Raw genomic sequence first — 16,337 nt, forward strand, 5'->3', positions numbered from 1 at the left:
TTCCGTTCCAGTTGTTTTAGGCATTCTATTTCTTGTGTGTGTTTTTTTCCTACAAAGAAACATGTTGATCAGAGTGGAGAATGAAGGACAGAACTGCACATAGAAAGTTCTGAACCACGAAGCCCCATGGCAGCATGTATTGCTATTTGGTGCTGAGTATCGTGTTTCATCTCAGAGATTTTCATTTATATATTTTTTAAATTATTTACATGAGACATACTATATTTGGGACACACAGACAGCGATCTTCCATCTTCTGGTTTACTCCCAAATGCCTGCAACAGCCAGGGCTGGACCTGGCCAAAACTGGAAGCCAGGAACTCAATCCTGGTCTCCCACATGCATGGCAGGGATCCAAGCACTGGAGCCATTACCTGCTGCCTCACATGGTGCACATTAGCAGGAAGCTAGAATTGGGAGTGGAGTCGAGACTGGAACCCCGGGCACTCTGACAGGAATGCAGGCATCCCAGCAAGCTCGTTTAACTACTAGGCCAAATGCCTGCTCCAAATTCAGGTATTTCTTGCAAAGTATTAACTGAGAACCTTTACCAATTAGTCTCTCACATTACATCTTTCAGACTTACGGTGGATAGCTGTAAATGGATGATGCTTAGTTAGTAGAGACTATAGTTTCCAAAAAGGGGGAGGGCATTTGGCATAGTGGTTAAGATACCACTTGGGATGTTCACATCCCATATAAGAGTGTCTGCGTTTGAGTTGTGGCTCTGCTCCCAATTCCTGCTTCCTGCTAATTTACACCCTGGGAAGTAACAGATGATAGCTCAAATAGTTGGGTCCCTGTCATCCAAATGATGACCAGTCTGGTGATGCAGATTAAATCCTAGGCTCCTAACTTCAACCTGGCCCAGCCCTGACTGTTTTGGGACATTTGGGAAGTGAATAGTGGATAGAAGATTGATGTCTCTGTCTCTGTCTCTCTCACTTTCTCTCTCCTTTTCAAATAAGTATTTAAAAAATTTTAAAAGAAGATACAAAGTCATTTGAGGGAGTTAGCTCTGAAATTAAGATATTAAATTTGTTTCAGTAGTGGCATCATTGGCCAGCATTCATGGTGCCTGAGAATGAGGGACTTAAGCGTTGGATCCAATACCTGCTGCCTCCCAAGGTGTGTGTTTACAGGAAGCTGAAACCAGCAGTGGAGCCAGGACTCATTCTTACAAGACTCCAATAAAGAAAAGTCATGAACCTTGAGCTTCTTAGACATAACTACCTAAAATTATATAAATGGAGTATCTTCAGGGCGTAACCAGTCTCTGTATATATTTAGTGATTTTGAGCTTTATTGCAATGTCCTAGAAACAAAGAAATAGAGGAGAAAGGAGTAGAGAGTTAGAGCCACAGTCTTGGTTGGAACCCAGATAGGACAGAGTCTCAGTGGCTAAAGAAGTAAGACATAAAGTAGTCGTGAGCCATCTTGTCATTTTAAATCCCCTCACTGCTTCCCAGCTGTGCAACTCAAGCATCTTTATTTATATATATCTCTATGCCTTAGTAGTCTCCGCTGCGAAATGAAGATAATAAAAGTAGCCAATTGGGGCTGCCGCTGTGGCACAGCAGGTTAAATTGCTGCCAGCAACATTAGCGGCCCATAGGAGCTGGGGTTCGAGTCCCCGCTGGTCCACTTCTGATCCAGTTCCCTGCTAATGCACCTGGGAATGCAGCCAATGATAACCCAAGCAATTGTGCCCCTGCCATCAATGTGGGTGACTTGAACCAAGTTCTTGGCTCCTGGCTTCAGCCTGGCAGAGCTGGCTATTGCAGCCATTTGGGGAAGTGACTCAACAGATGGAAGATTCTCTCTCTCTCTCTCTCTTCCTCCTTTATCCTCCTCCCCCAACCCCATCTCTCAGCCTTTCAAATGCCTATCTTTGGTTTCTTCTTTTGTTGTTGTTGTTTCTTTTTTTTTTTTTAGATTTATTTGTTTGAAAGGCAGAGTGACAGAGAGAAGGGGGAGGGATAGAGGAGGAAGAAGAGAGACTTATTACTTATTTTAAGATTTATTTACTTATTTGAAAGTCAGTTACAGAGAAAGAAGGAGAGACAGATCTTCCATCTGCTTGTTCACTTCCCAGATGGCTACAACAGCCAGGGTTGGGCCAGGCTGAAGCCAGGAGCCAGGAGCTTCTTCCAAGTCTCCCACACAGGTGCACAGGGGCCCAAGCACGTGGGCCGTCTTCTACTGCTTTTCCCAGGCCATTAGCAGGGAACTGGATCAGAAGTGAAGTGGAGCAGCCAGAACTCAAATTGGTGCCCATATGGAATATTGGCATTGCAGATGGCGGCTTCACCCACTATACCACAGCGCAGGCCCTAAAAGAGAGAGGGATTGAGAGAGATCGAGAGAGAGATCAAAAGATCAGGATCTTCCATCTATTGAGTTACTCCTCCAAATGGCCACAGCAGCTCGCTCTGGGCCAGGCTAAAGCCAGGAGACAATAATGCATCAGCTGGATCTGGAGTGGAGCAGCCAGGACTTGAACCAGCACTGCAATTTGTCATGGTCTCATCATGAGTGGCAACTTAGCCTGCTGCACCACAGCACCAACCCTTCATATCATTCTTTTTTTTTTTTTTTTTTTTTTTTTTTGGACAGGCAGAGTGGACAGTGAGAGAGAGAGAGAGAGAGAAAGGTCTTCCTTTTTTGCCGTTGGTTCACCCTCCAATGGCCGCCATAGCTGGCGCGCTGCGGCTGGCGCACCGTGCTGATCCGATGGCAGGAGCCAGGTACTTATCCTGGTCTCCCATGGGGTGCAGGGCCCAAGTACTTGGGCCATCCTCCACCGCACTCCCTGGCCAGAGCAGAGAGCTGGCCTGGAAGAGGGGCAACCAGGACAGAATCTGGCGCCCCGACCGGGACTAGAACCCGGTGTGCCGGAGCCGCAAGGTGGAGGATTAGCCTAGTGAGCCGTGGCGCCAGCCTTCATATCATTCTTACCAGCGAGACCTTGGCACCAGCCAGCTGGTGTTTTGTGCAGTACATCTCTGTTTCTGTATCTATAAAATAAGGAAACCGGATTGGCTGGTTTCCAAGGCCACTTTGTAAAAAGTGGAAGAGACTATTTGCACTAAGGGAAGCATAAAGCGAAAGAGGAGAGGGGGTCATTTTGTCCATAGTATTCAGGGGTAAACCTGGTCGGAGGGTTATCTGGATCCAGGTGCTAAAATAGTAATGCAGTCTGCACTGCCTCTCTGCTGTTGGCTTTTATCTCTCGGTGTGGCTCCTTTGTATAGACTTCCACGAGGGCCGGCAACTCAAGGGATTCTGTCCTTTTAGATAGCTGTCAAGGGACAAAGAGATCCATTCCCCTTCCATCTTCAGGACGCAAGATCCCAGGGAAGGGCTCTGAGTCACTTGGCTGACCTGGACTAGCTCTGTATCCTCGGCTGCTCTGCTGGAGCCACACAGTGGCTGGCTGGCTGGGCCTGGGTCACATGCTCACCCCACAGCCAACGCCTGGGGGATTATGCCTGGAAGACCCACAAGGAATAAGGGAGAAGCAGACCTGCAAAAGAAGGGAAGAGTGTTGCTTCCAGATGAAGGGAAGAAAGGCAGGCAACACAAACAGATGCCCACTCTCCCTGGAGTTCCGGGAAACTGATTGAAAGAAGGAGCTCACTCAGTCTCCACCCAGTGCTGAGTCATGCCTTGCCTTTATGAACGCTTGCTGCCGTGTCACCAAGCAGTGGCCCCATTCTCCCACAAATAAAGCGCAACCTCCACGTGCACATTCTTTAACTTGGTGTCAGCCATCAGCAGCTCCTGGCGGTACTTCTGCAGTGCTTGAAAAACGAGGCCAGACAGCAGTGTGATGTTCCAGGAACCCACCAGGACTTCAGATGCCAGCCCCAACACAGGCATTCGGTGCCGCCTCGGCGGTGACGCTCTGCTGGGCCTTTATGGCCTGCGACACAACGGACACGCGAGGGAACCTTTGCCTCTTTGTGTCCGGAGAGCGACTTGGTCATCTCAGGGTAGTCCGTGCTTTGGCAAAGTGGCTATAGCACAGGGCGGTGATGGGAAGAAGAGAGTGACCCGGGAAGAAGAGAGTGACCCAGGAAGACTGCAGTTCCCACCAAGGACTGACTGAAAATATCCCCGTGGCGCTGCTACTCACGGTGAACGTAATTGCGTTTTTGACCGTTAACCAACTAAAATGGAAAATGGGCACTGGTACAGCCTGCCACTGCCTGCTATAAGTTGGAGGGCCTCACAGATGCCAAATTAGGCACTGCATTACCGGGTTCACAGATATTCTTATTTGGGGATGGGAGTTTTGTAGTTTGAATACTAAAAGCCAGAAATATAAGTAGTGTTATTTTAGGAGCTGTGATGCTTATATAAATGTGTGTGTGTGTGTGTGTGTGTGTGTGGCAAATACATGAAATTAAAAGGTGTATATTTTTACTTTGTTACAAGACACATTTCCCTTGCCCATTTCTGCCTAAAGGACACCTGACAGTTTGATCCCAGTGATTAGTGACAGCCACGTACAAGAGCACTATATAGAATAGGGTACAAAAAACACAGACTGGCACTGGGGGATCTGGCCGGGGGGGTGTGGGATGGCAGTGCCTCCCAGCCTGGGGACCAGCAGCGGGAAGCAGAGAGAAAGACCCAACTGTCACTGCTAAGGAGGGCTTCAGGTCGAGATAGGCCTTGCAACGAGTGCAAAAGGATACAGCCCAGCTCAGAGGATGGAGACAGACTGGGAAGAGCAGGCCTTCCAAAGTAGAGCCGTGCCTGGGAAAAGGGCAAGGAACACCAAGGTGAAGTTTGGGGAACGATGAGAATAACTTATTTGGGAGAATGAAGAAGCAGAGAGAGAGTTGTAGTTGGCAGTAAGATTCTTAGGATTGCTTTTGGCCAAATTGTAAGGATTTGGAATATCAGACATTACTGGGGGGAAGGGAGGAGACATGGCTTGGGAGTGAGAGGGACTCTGCTTTAGATCTGGTCAGTTTGAAGGGAGGGAGCACATTTCTGCTGCATGGGATCCAGGTCTGGTTGGAGAGATTGGCTGCTTGTGCAGAGAGGAGCACAAAAAAGCTAAGCTTGGGTCTCAGTGACCCCGCCCCCCCCAAGAACGCCGGAAGCGACCCAGGGCCCTGTGTCGGAGGTGGGAGAACGGGGATGGCTGTGGCAGTGATGGGTCAGGGAGAAGCAGCTTCCCGAAAGAGAGACCCTGCTGAGACACCAAGGAGGAGGCCTGAGGACAGCAGTGGGACTGCAGGATCACGGGGCTTGGGCGTAGTATAACCATCATCCCTATAGTGAGCAGAATACCTTAAGTGAATTTTTAGAAGATTTATAAAGTCAGACCAGAGGCTAAAAAAAGGTTGCGGTGGGGAGAGGAGAAGGGTTTATTAGCAGAGCAGGAGTGCTGAGCCGGAGAAACAGCAGCACACGTGTTTCTGCAGTGGAGAGCGTTGCGGCCCCAGCCCCACCCCCACAGGAACTGCTCCGAGATCCACAAACCCTAAAGCTGTTTTTCTCTATATCAGGGCAGCATTTATGTGCAATGTTTAAATCTTGAAAGGCTGAAGGAGACGGGTCATAAAAACCTAAAAGTTTACTAGGACCTTACAGACGGAACATTATAAATTTCCATTTTAAAGTTGCAAGGCAGTCCCAGAAAGGGATAAGTGAGTTATCCAAAGTCATAAATAGCTCACGGCTGAGCTGGACTTGAACTTTGTGGGCATTTCTTTGCGTCGTTGCCTCCACGTCCTCACTTGTAGACGACACGATCGTGACTTTTATCTCCTGAGTTTACTCCCCTAGAAAAATGCAGCCGTGCAGCCGCGTGTGCTAAGTGCACAGTCGCTCAGTGGAGCAGGATGTTTTGTACTTTAGGGAAATCTGGGGGGTTTGATGAAGTCCAGCAGAGCTTTATTGAGGGGTCTTCCTGTGAGTGGAGAGGTAGCGTTTGGAGGCGCTGCAGAGAAGGAAGAGAGTGCTGTTTTGTAAAAACGCGGGGTGCGTGGCTAATGCTTGCAACGCGGGGTGCGTGGCCAGTGCTTGCTCGCCTTGAAAGATGTGATTCGTTCTTAGAGTCACCGGCTGTGTGTGCACCCATGCTTTAGATGTACTCGACTCAGCAAACGTCAGCTAAAGTGGCACCGGCCCAGAAGGGATGACACAAGGCCCAGTACAATGGAAAATGGAAAATCCGGGAAACATTAACTATGGGAAACTCTAAAATATGCCAAAGGCTTTATTTCATTGTAAGACAGAGAGTTAAGTATTTGCCCATCATTTTTTTCTCCCATTCTTCAAAATCTCAGAGAAACGTTCCACTGAAGCCCCAAAGCCCCTGCCCCCTCTGCGTCACAGGGAGCTTTTCTCCTCCGGGTTAGAAGTGACATCACCGACGGTGCTTCAAGCACTGACAACGTAAGGTCGGCTTATTCAAAGACGTGCTTTGTCGATGTTAAGAATTAATACCGAACATTTTCAACTGAGAACAGCGCAGATTACTACTGCCTTTTGATGTCCACTTATTAGCCTAGTTTTTCTAAGAATCAGCAGCTAATATCTTCCTTTGAAGCCTAGAAAGGAAAATGGCGTCAGGCATGTAACCTGGATGCTGAGTGGAGGCTTTAAGAGCCTGATCTCACTTTCCGCCCAGGATGAGAGGCGCGGGCAGGCGACCATCGAGACTCACGGGGCACGTCCCGTCACGACCGCCCGTTATCACAGTTTACTTTGGCCCAGAAGCCCCGATCCTTCGGTGAGGTTGTAAAAGCTGCGGACCACATCCTGCAGCCTTCCCAGAGCCAGCATGACCACTCCCCTGACCACAGACCTCCCAGGGGAGGGCGCTGCACATCTGGAGAGCCAGCTGCAGGACTGAACTTCCGAGGAACGAGCGGTTCCGCTGGCTGCAACTTCTCAGTCTGGATCCCTCGTGCAGCCATGCTTTGATAGCCCTTAGCCGTTCCCAGGGGGATTATGCATTGGTCAGCAGTTGCTGCCTCTCGCTCGCTCATGGTACATGGAAGGACTTCAAATAGAGATCAACTTTATGGATTAAGACATAAAGAGCTACTGTCTTTCTGTAGTGGAGCCAAATGTGGCTCTGATGCTAAGTGCCAAGGACAAGTCTTTCTAAAAGAGACTCAAGTCGTGTGCTGATTTCATTCAGGTCACTTCTCCCTTGAACCCTCCTCTGTCATTGACTGTGTTCAGTTCTGGCTTCGTCTGGAGAGTTAGCACAATTTACACAAGGCTCAGAATGAATTAAAGATCAAAGAATGGGGCCTTGGAAAGCAAACGATGTCATTTGCAACACGTGTTAAACACACACATACACAATTCCCAAGCAATGGTCAATTTTAGTTTGAGTTTAACATTCTCTTATTTATGGTACTTTGCAGAAAATCCAGATCTTTATCCCCACTCTGCCCACTGCCCCAGCCTTAGTGGAATGTACTTAAAGTAACAGGTATTTTTGTACTCACAACCTCTGTAAACCAACCCAAGGCAACACATTCTCATCTGGAGTATACTAACTCGTTCTGATGTATATAAATGACTGTAGAAGGCCCCTGTTATGCACAAGAGTGCACATTTCAAGCTCCCAGTGGGTGCCTGAAGCCATATGTAGTGCCCAGCCCTATATACATTGGTGTATACATAGGTATGCATACATACCTATGATTGAGTTTATGAGTTAGACACCAAAGGAGATTAACAATTAATAAAATGGAACAGTCATTACAATAGGCTATAATAAACGTTATGCAGATGTGATCTTTGTCACTCAAGATATCTTATTATACTCTTATACGTTTTTTTTAAGATTTATTTTATTTATTTGAAAGGCAGAGTTAGAGGGAGAGGCAGAGAAAGAGAGGTCCTCTATCTGCTGGTTCACTCCCCAAATGTCTACACTGGCCAGAGCTGGGCCAGGCTGAAGCTGGGAGCCTGGCGCTTCTTCCAGGTCTCCTATGTGGGCGCAGGGGACCAAGTACTTGGGCCATCTTCTGCTGCTTTCCAAGGCCGTTAGCAGGGAACTGGATCATAAGTGGAGCAGCTGGGACTCCAACCAATGCCTATATGGGACGCCAGCACCGGGGGCAACTGCTTAACCCCTGCTACGCCACAGCACCACCCCCAAGATATCTTATTACACTTTCACCTTTCACTTCAAGTGCTCACTTGACAACTTGTCTCTGGCATATGCAGATTGCCAACGTCACGGCTCTTCCACTGTAGTGCCATTACTAAGTAAAATAAGAGTTCCTTGAACAGAAGCCCTGACACCATGACAGTTGGCCTGAGAAGTGAAACAACTACTGAGCAGTTGGGCAGGTAGCATATACTGTGTGGATACTTTGAACAAAGGGATGGCTGATGCCCCTTGGGACAGGGCAGGACAGAGTAGGATGACATGCGCTTTCATCATGCTACTCAGAACAGCATATGCCATCTGGAACCTGCGGTGGTTTATTTCTGTAACTTTCCATGTAACATTTTCAGACTGTGGTTGGCCCTGGGGAGCAAAACCCTGGAGAAGGGAGGACAACTGTGCTCTCGAGATTGTGATTTCTGTACTTTTTATCAGGAAGCAATAATAAATTAGTGCTCAACAAAGCAAATTGATAGATAATGATCCTCATGCATCGGAACTAGTTTCTATCATCTAAAAATATAAATCGAGGAGCTGGCGCTGTGGCATAGCAGGTAAGGCCACGGCCTGCCAAGCCGGCAACCCTTACACGTGCCTATTCAAGTCCTAGCTGCTCTGCTTTCAATCCAGCTCCCTGCTAACGTTCCTGGGAAAGCAGTGGGAGATGGCCCCCGCGCCTATGAGGGAGACCTGGAGGAAACTCTTGGCTTTGGCCTGGCCCAACCCTGGCCGTTGCGGCCATCTGGGGAGTGGACAAATGGATGGGAGATTGATCTCTCTGTCTCTCCCTCTGTCTCTCTAACACTGCCTTTCAAATAAATAATTAAATTTTATAAAACCCCTTGTAGGAGTTTTATAGTCTATCCATTACATGAATTCCCAAATTAATGTCTTTAGCTCTCTCATGCATATGATAGAGAGCTCGGACTCATCCCCTAATTCATTCACTCACCTTCATTTGAAATTTCCCCCGTCTAGTCTTGGGTGCTCCTACAGCAGGACTGTCCCGCTGAATATGCCTGATGGGCCCAGCTGGGTACAGAAACTGCAGCCAGGAGTCCGTATCATTTTGTCATTGACAGTGACTTGCCAGGTTTGCTGTGCAGTGGGGCGTTGTACGGAAGCTGAAGGTCACAGTCCCCACCTTCAGGTGCTTAGACTAGCAGGCCTGGAGCAGCTCACGGTCCGGAGGGTGGGGCCCTGCGGCTCTCCCCCTAGCTGACTTCTGCATCACACAGTCAACAAGGAAAGCAAACCTTGCTTTCAAATCACAAATGTTTTCCAGCTTCATGATCCCAAGAGTTGCTCCAGACTGTTATGAATACCCCATCTTTATTAATGTGGTCATGGGATAAATTATTTTGTGCAACCTAGATATTGCTCCAGAGAGACATACTGGGAATTTCCAATTTACATAAAAGTTGTTTTTCCAGAAGTTTACTTTCACATCATTTATTTTGAGCTGGAGCTGCAGTTCCCCAGAGGAAAAGTGATATGTAGCAATAAGAACTCACATTTTAGCAAACTGTGTTTGCTGACCACTTCGCAGAGGATCTGGAGCCCGAGACCTTCTGAGCCAGCCCGCCTTTCACACCCACTTCTGCTCTTATCACCTGACCTCACCACCCTGGGGCGGGTGGCGTTTAAAAATGGAATAATGACACTTACCGCCCACAGTGATTTTATGTCATGAATCAGTCCACAGTTAGGCCTTGTGACTGGGAGAAAGGGAAGGAGCCTCTTAGGAGGCGGCCCTCTCGGTGGCCCTGGGCCACCTCCCCAGATGCTACCACTCTTCCCCTGCTGCTTGCAATGGGCTCACATGAAAAGGAAAATCCCCGGCAATTAGTAAAATGTTCCCAGTTTTTGAAAGGTTTATTTACTTATTTATATGAAAGGCAGAGAGAGAGAGAAAGAGAGAGAGAGAGAAACAGTAACAGATTTTACCATCCACTGGTTCACTCCCCAAATGGCCACGACAGCCAGGGCTGGGCCAGGCCAAAACTAGGAGCCAGGAACTCCATCTAGTTCCCATGTGGGTGGCAGGTGCTCAAGCGGTTGGACCATCTGTTGCTGCTTTCCCAGGCGGATTAACAGGGAGCTGGATGAGAAGTGGAGCAGCAAAGACTCAAACTGGCACTCCAGTGTAGGATGCAGGCACCGAAAGTGGCAGCTTACCCTGCTGAGCCAAAAAGCTAGCCCTGTTCCCATTTTTTAAAGATCTGTTTTTTGTTTGCTTGTTTAATAACAAGGATTGAAGTTATTCTCTTATGCCCTGGAATGTTCTGTGAGCTAATACCATGAGCCAGAAATGTGCCCAGTTAATCCTCATGGTGGCCCCACAGCTGATAGCTGTCTAGCTTGGTCTGGAGCGAGAAGCAAGCAAACCTGGCCTTTTCCTCCTGTACCACACCGTCCCCTAGGACCAGGTTTGTAGTCTGAGTACTTTTCCTAAGCCTGCTTTAATCTAGTGGCGGAAGACTGGATTGGAAAATAAATTGGAATCTATACCTCACCATTCTTGCCCAATCTAAACCTTTGCTGCATCTGTAAAATTATTCTTGTTAAAAGTTTAGTGCAAACTATTGGGGGTGGAGGACAGGCAGTTCTTGATTTTCCATAATTTAAGAGGGGAATCCACTGAGTTGGTATTTATATATGTTTTCTTCCTGAAATGCCAAGACCATCTTGTCTTCACACCATTTCACCATAAAAAAAAAATCAAATTTGAAATCAGGCTTTCTTACATATGTAAATATTTAAAACTTTGATGAATCAGATTCCAAAGGCCCTGGATGCTATCAGTACAAGAGGGCATGAAAGCAAATAAATCCCTCCACCCTAAAGGTTGGCACTGAACTTTTAAAAAGAATAATTTTACAGATAGATAGATATATAGATAGATAGAACAAAGATTTAGACTGGGCAAGAACAGAGATGTAGAACTCAATTTATCTTCCCACTTAGTCATCTCTCCTGCCACTGGTTTAAAGCAAGCTTACAAAAAGTACCCAGGCTCAAGAAACATGACCACACAGACTTTTAAAAAGCAAATGTATATTTATTTTCATTACATTGAAAGAATGACCGAGAACACAAGAGGAAGCGTTCTTCCATCCACTGGTTTACTCTTTAAATGCCCCCAACAGCTAGGGCTGGGCCAGGCCAGGCCAAAGCCAAGATCCTGGAACTCCATCTAGGTCTCCCCACATAGGCCACAGGGTCTCAAGTGCTTGAGCCTTCAGGAATACTTACCAAGAAGTAGGATCAGAAACAGAGTACCTGAGACTCAAACGGGCACTCCTGGGGAAGTGGGCATCCCATTGGTCAGCTTAACCTGTGTTACAACACCCGCCCCACCACAGACTTCTTGAAAAATCCCATGGAAAGTTGAGTTTTCTTTTATGTTGGTGCTCACTGTGTAGTGAAAGAGACTAGGGAAAGACACAGGTCTAGCCTAGCTTTGTGACCCTGAGCCATGAACTTCAAATCTTGCTTGCCCGTTTGACAGATGCACAACAGAAAGTCTGGTGGTCTCCGTTCCTTGACTACTGAAACTTTCAGAACTGAAGGATGAGTAACAGTGGGGAATTCTTGGACTTTTGGTATTGGCAGGGGCGTGGTAGGGAGAGAGGGAGAATGAAACAAGAAGCTGGGAGGAGTTTGATGGGCTAGTTCTGCAAAAACAACAGTGTGACACTCCCGGGTACTTGCCACCAGCACTATCCAGAGCTCTTAACCTGACGTCAGCCTCACACAGTATTGCTAAAAGGTTCAGTCAAGTTTCATTTCCCTGTTTTCATTTTCAAGGAAAGAACAACAGAAAAAAATAGGGAAACCAGAGTAGTGATCAATTTTTAATAATGACTTTTTAAAAAAATTATTTATTTGAAAGTCAGAGTTACACAGAGAGAGGAGAGGGAGAGGGAGAGGGAGAGGGAGAGAGAGAGAGAGAGAGAGAAAGTCTTCCATACGCTGGTTCACTCCCCAATTGGCCGTAATGGCTAAAGCTATGCTGATCCAATGCCAGGAGCCAGAAGCTTCCTCTGGGTCTTCCCATGTGGGCACAGGGGCCCAAACACTTGGGCCATCCTCCACTGCTTTTCCCAGGTCATTAGCAGGGAGCTGGATCAGAAGCGGAGCAGCCAGGACCTTGAGCCCATATGGGATGCTGGCATCTCAACTTTACCTGCTATGCCACAACACTGGCTCTGACACATAACTTTTAAGAACTTTCCAAAAACCATAGGCAATCTTGCCTCTCTGGTGCCTTTCATTCTGCTATTAAAAAAAAAAAAAAAACTTTTATACAAATAATGAGGACTGAGAAAATGATAGAATCTAGAATCAACCATTTAACTCAAGTGTTAAGAAAAGTTATCAGCCTGCGCCGTGGCTCACTAGGCTAATCCTCCTGCGGTGCCGGCACGCCGGGTTCTAGTCCCAGTTGGGGTACCAGTTCTGTCCCGGTTGCTCCTCTTCCAGGCCAGCTCTCTGCTGTGGCCTGGGACAGTGGAGGATGACCCAAGTGCTTGGGCCCTGCACCCGCATGGGAGACCAGGAGGAAGCACCTGGCTCCTGGCTTCAGATCGGCGCATCGCACTGGCTGTAGCAGCCATTTGTGGGGTGAACCAATGAAAGGAAGACCTTTCTCTCTGTCTCTAACTCTGCCTGTCCAAAAAAAAAGTTGTCATCTGCACAGAAATAGACACTTAGAGATCCTAAATAGTTTTTAAAAAGATTTGTTTGAAAGAGTGAGAGTGAGAGTGCGAAGAGAGACAGAGACCTTCCATTCACTGGTTCACTCCCCAAATACCCACAGCAGCTGCAGTTATCTGGGTTATCCACATGGGGTGGAAGGACCCCAAATACTTGGAGCATCATTTGCTGTCTCCAGGGTGCATTAGTAAGGAGCTGGATTGGAAGCTGAGGAACCAGGACGCAAGGGATGAAGGCGACTCCACTACAGAACAGTGCCCACCGCCCAAAATATTTTTGCTGCCCTTTTCCCACCCCTTCCTCTTCCCTCTCTCCATGCCAACAATGGAAAACAGGAGAGCTGGAAACCCTAGCAGAATTCTTCATCGCAGTATGTACTAGGGCATTTCAGAAAGTTTATAGAAGATGAAAAAGCTGCATGGGTTTCAGATTTTTTTTTTGCACCAAAATCCTCTTTTAATTCTATTTTTCATGAATTTTCTGAAACAAATGGTTAGAAAGTCTATTCATTTCTGGTGAAATGAGATATTCATAATTTCTTGATCAGTCACTTACTGCTAAAACTAGTGCCCCAAACAGCTCTAAGCCCATCTGAAGTAGCAGATCTGGTGGATCATTTCAATGATCAAAAGAGGAGGCTGAGCCCTTGGAGAAAGTCGGAACCCATCTGACGATGGCCTGGGCTTCCCTACCTTCCTGGAAGGCTGCCTTCTCAGGGCCATTCCCTAATCCTGGGCAGGGAAATCCTCACTCCAGATACAAGGCCCGATGTCATGACTGTGGCAGCCTCAGCTGAGCCAGTGCAACCTTAAAGTGCCTGGGAACACAACCTGGGCTGTGGGCCTTGTGAGCCGAGGCTGGCACAGGGGCGGGGAGCTGCGCCTTTCAGGACAGCCAGGCAGAGGGCTTCCAGGCCAGGTGCAGGCTCAGTGGAAGAGTGCGGAAGAACTCTGGTGATAAACATTCCAGGAATAGGAGGCATTTTGCAATCACAAGGAAAAGGCAGGAAGATCCAGAGGGAGCACATGGGGATTTCGAGTGAGAATGCCTGGTACTGGGTTTTAGAGCCGGTGGGTGGTTTTTACGAGTTCTATTCCTGAGCCAGTCCTAAATACAGGAGAGCAGAAGCACGTGTGCTGGGTGGTGGGCCCAGACTGCACGGACATCTGGGTCTCCAGGGCAGCAGTCAATCTCCCCAGTGGCACGGCCACTTTCAAAGGCTGGAATTAAGTTCAGTGGGAGCCCACAAAATTCTCTCTCGGTGCAATCAGCACAGGTTAAGAATAGGGAACTATCGGCTCTGTGTACCTTTCCGTTTCCAGGAAAGTGCTTCCTTGACTTCTCAAGGGTTTAAGTACAGTCACTTTACTGGGTAATTACAGAAGACAGGCAAGGACTGTAGAATGAGGTGTTCCCACATTTCACGATACTCAGTAACAGACCGGAAGCCTTTTTTTTTTTTTTCTTATCAATAGCTTCAGTTCCTTTTATTGCTTTGAGTTTCTGAAAGCTTGAGTTTTGAAGTTTAAATGCCTGTGGATAAGAGTGTTTTAGGTTTGGTTTGGGTTTGTACTTTTAAAAGGGTTAAAGTTAGGCACATTGCTTTCTCTGTTCAATAAAACCGCTTCTTACAGTGCCACCTGCTGTTGAAGTGTCTTTTAACAGCCCTGTTGATGCCTGTGTTTTTACCTGATGGGAATAACATCTTGGATGACTCAACAGAAAAGTTTTGAGTAAAAGAGCAAGATCTTAGCTGATTGCTAGCTGCTGACTGTATTAAAAAAAATTAACAAACTTTCTCTTATCGATGAAAAATATTTGGGCAATTAAATCCACAGTGCTAGCCCAGCTTTGAAGCACCTAAGAACACAACCTGGGCTGTGGGCCTTGTGAACCAAGGCTGGGACAGAGGTGGGGAGCTGCGCCTTTGAGGACAGCCAGGCAGATGGCTTCCAGCCCAGGTGCAGGGTCAGTGGAAGAGTGCGGAAGAGCGCTTATTATAAAATTTATTTTTATAAAATTGTTTATTATATACATACTATAAAATTAATCCTTGGTACTGCTTATGGAACACCCACATATTCAAAAATACCTGTCTCTCCTTTGCATGTGTCTGAGATACAGCACACACAGTATCTGTGTGCATTGGCAATTCAAGATTTACTAACATTCTGCATGTAGTCAAAGACTTTAAGGGGGAAATGCAGAGATTAAAGCAACTCTTCAATAAAAAGCAGCTAAATTTACTGAATATTGAGTTGACTGCATTGAAGCAGGCAATTGGACCAACCTCCATCTGCCAAAAATAACTTCCTTTTTTCAACTTTCTCATTCTGATAAAATTTTCAAAAAAAATTGGCTACAAATCAGAGGACCGGGAACTCACGTCTAACGTTTTTTCCTTTAATATTGCTGGTTGTGCTGAGATGAAGTGTGACTCCTGGAGGTCGGACAACATCTCCAGCAGGATGGGTAACCTGACTTGAATCATCTTAGGTACAACTGAAATCAGGCGTCGAGACCTTCGGCCCTGCGCAACCGACCGACGCTGTGTGCCCTGGCCAGAGCGGCCCGCGGCGGGCACTGGCTCTCCGCTGCCCTGGCCGTGGCGGCTGAAGTTGCTCGCAGCCCCTCTCTCAAAGTGTCCCCCTCTCTCTGTCTCCCCGCAGGGACCCGCTGAAGATCCAGCAGCTCCAGAACCAGATCCGCCTGGAGCAGGAGGCCAGCGCTCGGCAGCGCAGCGCGCCGCCCTCGCCGCCCTTCCCGCCGCCGCCCGCCTTCCCCGAGCTCGCGGCCTGCGCGTCGCCCGCCTCTCCGGAGCCCATGAGCGCGCTCGCCTCCCGCTCCGCCTCCGCCATGCAGTCCTCCGGCTCCTTCAACTACGCGCGCCCCAAGCAGTTCATCGCGGCGCAGAACCTGGGCCCGGCGTCGGGCCACGGCACGCCGGCCTCCAGCCCCAGCTCGTCCAGCCTCCCGTCGCCCATGTCTCCGATCCCAAAGCAGTTCGGCCGCGCGCCCGTGCCGCCCTTTGCGCAGCCCTTCGGCGCCGAGGCCGAGGGCCCCTGGGGCCCGTCCTCGCCGTCGCCGCCGCCGCCGCCGCCTCCGGTCTTCAGCCCCACGGCCGCCTACCCGGTGCCCGACGTGTTCCCGCTGCCGCCGCCCCCACCGCCGCTGCCCAGCCCGGGCCCGGCCCCGCACTGCGCCGCGCCCGCGGCCCGCTTCGGCCACAGCCAGACACCCGCGGCCTTCCTCAGCGCCCTGCTACCCTCGCAGCCGCCGCCGGCCGCCGTCAACGCCCTGGGGCTGCCCAAGGGCGTCACCCCCGCGTAAGTGACAGCGCCGCCCCTGCCCCCAGCCCCGCAGCGCCCTGTAGCGCTGGCCCAGTGGTTCCCCGTGTCAGATGCCACGGCGGCTTTGCCCAGCTCTTCTCCCACAACTGTCCTCTGACAGGAGCCATTCAGCA

General features: G+C 48.7%; 1 protein-coding gene across 8 annotated transcripts in view; it reads left to right on the forward strand.

Annotated features, from left to right (window-relative positions):
• Positions 1-16,337, forward strand: part of PALLD (palladin, cytoskeletal associated protein) — a 455,211-nt gene that overhangs the window by 393,522 nt on the left and 45,352 nt on the right. For all 8 annotated transcript variants that reach the window (XM_008249670.4, XM_008249661.4, XM_002709467.5 and 5 more), the window contains one exon: positions 15,544-16,200. In XM_008249670.4, coding sequence (XP_008247892.3) covers positions 15,544-16,200 — 657 coding nt within the window. The remainder of the gene's footprint in view (positions 1-15,543; positions 16,201-16,337) is intronic.

This window comes from Oryctolagus cuniculus, chromosome 2 (genome assembly GCF_964237555.1).
Source record: "Oryctolagus cuniculus chromosome 2, mOryCun1.1, whole genome shotgun sequence".
NCBI lineage: Eukaryota > Metazoa > Chordata > Mammalia > Lagomorpha > Leporidae > Oryctolagus > Oryctolagus cuniculus.